Genomic DNA, 3,116 nt, shown 5'->3' with positions numbered 1-3,116 from the left:
CATGATACGTACCAAGGATGTATACATAGTTGTGATGGTTCCTGCAAGTACTACTGGTCTTCCACACCTCAAACTTTGTAACTGGAGCAAAGAAATAAAGCTAATTATTTATTAGAGACAAATACAAAATGATATCAAAAACTTAAAATATGAGAGCACCAAGTGATTATTTGACTAATCTAATCATGTGGCGTGATGGCAGGGTGCTTGGCCCGTAACTCAAAGGTCCTGGGTGCCATTGACCTTGTGCCCTTGGGAAAAGCGCTATACAATGTACACGACAAAAGCACCACTACAGTTCCAGAGCAAGCTGCTGGGGGGCCCAAACCTACACCACTTCCTTACACCAAAAGCTATCATTCACCAAAAAAAGGCAAGACCATAGCATGTCCGAGACAAAAGATACAGTCATGTAGCTGCAATTTGTACACCATTATATCCTTTTGCTGACCTGTTTCCAAGGCCAGCGCAGGTGCGTACAGGATGACAGCGATGTAGAAGGTGTTCTGCAGGATGAAGAGACAGGCAGCGACCACCCGTAGGGACATGGAGAACCTCTGCTCTAGGTACTGGGAGGTGAAATAAGTGACATCATTTACTAACAACACCTGTAATCAGGCAATTCCCTGCTTACCATCAAATAGATGATAATGTGCATTTTAAAGTACCAGTATTTAAGGCATATTGAACTTTGAATGGAAATTCAATTTTTCTGGCTCTCTGAGAATAATAGCATAATCATTTACTGTGCACATACTGTGAAATAAGATAATTCTCAAAGACACTAATACATCTGCCTGACTACTGGGGGTATTTTTTTGAATGTCATTCACATCAAGGAATAACCATGGCCTAGATACGTGTGTATTTTTGATGAATCAATAGCACAAACCTCATACGCAGTTGTTAGCCCCAGGCCATGGAACACTGGGATGAAGAAGACAGCAGTGACAGGGATAGTGATGAAGAATGACAGATCGATGAGCCAGTACTGTATGCCATGGACAAAGATCTCGGACGGCTCGCCCAGTATGGAGACTGCTGACATGAAGGATGCCAGAACTGAGATAGCCACGGGTAGACTGAACATGCTGCGGTCAGCCATCAGGTACCTAGGGTGGACAACAGGGTGGAATGTCAGATGGAGGACAATACATTACGTAGTAGGTAGTGTAATATGGCTTTGCCACAGCGTAGCATATGTTAGCCAGGAACACTGGGCCACCCCTACTCTTCTCGATAAGTGTGTTGGGTTCTTTTACGTGCAGAGGTTTGACGCCTGAAGCTCCCTCATGCATAGGGCTGCCTGTTTGATGTGGCCATCCGAAGTGACAAGTGCTATGAATCCCTTAAGGTGCACTCTTACTGTGGTGTTCGAAAGATACTCTATGAATTTCAGAGATAAAGAACAGATTTTCTTAACTTTTGTGCATTTTGCCGTCTTCTAAGTCATACTTTTACCTATCACCCAATATCTAAATCTAAAAAAATCGAAGAAAATAACAAAACAGTCACGCACTAAAAGAACCCCAAAGTGACGCAAGTGCAGCGAGAGTGCAACTTTTAATACACAACTGGATCAACCATAGAATCAAATAGCCTGAGTACCATCCTCCGTAGTGACTGCTGGCTCACTACTTTTACTTGATAACCACAGAGCAAGCAAAAGTAGTGAGCCAGCGGCTAAGAATCAAACGCACAGCCCACGGAATATATGGCTAGGCAGTTGGGTTGCATTTATTCCCCTAATGTGCCACGGGGACATGACAGTATATGGTGTCACCAAAATAGATTAATCTATCAATAAATCAATCTAAAATTTATATAGCCAGTTGGACATTGTCCCAACAAATTGGAAACAACAGCATAAAATATGAAGCTTGTTAAATGAAATACCTGGCAGTTGTTCTCTGACCTCCCCCTGCAAAAGCGTGGTAGAGTCCAGTGGCTGCAGTGACGGCCAACATCCCACCAAAGATGACATAGTCCACAGCACCAAAGTTGTGTAAGTGCTCTTCAGCAACAGTCATCTTCACACCTTTTAGGGTGGCTTCGTCTCTGAATGAAATGACACTTTCCAGAAAACAAAAAATTATTTGCTATTCCACCATTTGGTGATATTGTAAGGATACTCCCATCTTGTAGGCATATCAATTACATAACACATTGTGCAATCTGATAGACAAGATTAGAGGACAAGACAATGAATTTTGCTACCTGTCCTAGACATTTCCACATGACTTATCAGAAATAGCCCTCATTTCTTACAGTGAAGACCAGGCTCGTTTATCAAATTTTGACTGATTACTAAACCCACCAATAGAACCCTTTTCAAACTCTGCTATTGAAAAGTCTGCTCTAATTGCACTGAGTTGGGCAACAGCGAAGGACTGGCAGTTACTGCCGTGTAATCTCTTTTAGGTTAAGGCCTGACGTACATGACATTTTGCCCAAAGTTATGTACCTTATTGACAGACATCCATTGCACAGATTTTGTAATGGCCCCAGACAGCCTACTGTACAATATCACTTGTGCAAAATGCCTAAGCAACAACGAAGTCACGACTATTCAAAGTCTCAAATACTCCTCAACACAACATCTATTACAAGCCTAAAGAGTAAAAGACAGTTAAAGGCTGACATCAACAAAGTTATTTTCACAGTAAGTGATTCTGATGTTTTGACAATGAAGGTAATGAATTCAATTTTCCATCCTAAAATGATTATAGCTGGAATTGCTAACAGACTTCCTAATGAAGTCCCAAACCAGACTAGATTTCCAGCTACTTGTAAGGTCAGGCCCAGTGGCACGGTAAATCAACTGTTCTTAATACAACTTTGACTGTCCACTGTTCTATCTCTCTGGCTATCCATGAGCGGTATTATACATCATATGAAATGTGCTGTACTCCTAACTTTCAGGCTGTCTGTGATCTCACACAGTGTTGCACTGAGCATGTGAGAATTTGTGCTATCCTCACTCTTGGGCTGTCAAAGTTGTACAGCTTGTGAGAATTGTGCTGTCCTAACTCTAAGGCTATCCATGGCCATGAGCTGTGTTGAACAGCATGTGAGATGTGCTGTCCTCACTTTCAGGCTGTCCATGAGATGTGCTG

General features: G+C 42.1%; 1 protein-coding gene across 1 annotated transcript in view; it reads right to left on the bottom strand.

The window, feature by feature from the left end:
* The window catches only part of LOC118429307 (sodium-coupled monocarboxylate transporter 1-like), a 3,532-nt gene extending 422 nt beyond the window's left edge, over positions 1–3,110 (bottom strand). Inside the window, exons 1-4 of the mRNA XM_035839788.1 lie at positions 1,897–3,110; positions 893–1,112; positions 452–569; positions 9–81 (exon numbers count right to left, since the gene is read on the bottom strand). Coding sequence (XP_035695681.1) covers positions 9–81; positions 452–569; positions 893–1,112; positions 1,897–2,030 — 545 coding nt within the window. The 5' untranslated portion in view covers positions 2,031–3,110. The remainder of the gene's footprint in view (positions 1–8; positions 82–451; positions 570–892; positions 1,113–1,896) is intronic.
* Positions 3,111–3,116: the final 6 nt, after the last annotated feature.

This window comes from Branchiostoma floridae, chromosome 13 (genome assembly GCF_000003815.2).
Source record: "Branchiostoma floridae strain S238N-H82 chromosome 13, Bfl_VNyyK, whole genome shotgun sequence".
In the NCBI taxonomy this organism is placed as follows: Eukaryota; Metazoa; Chordata; class Leptocardii; order Amphioxiformes; family Branchiostomatidae; genus Branchiostoma; species Branchiostoma floridae.
Note: the sequence above shows the minus strand (reverse complement) of the source record. Positions and strands in the feature narration are given on the sequence as shown.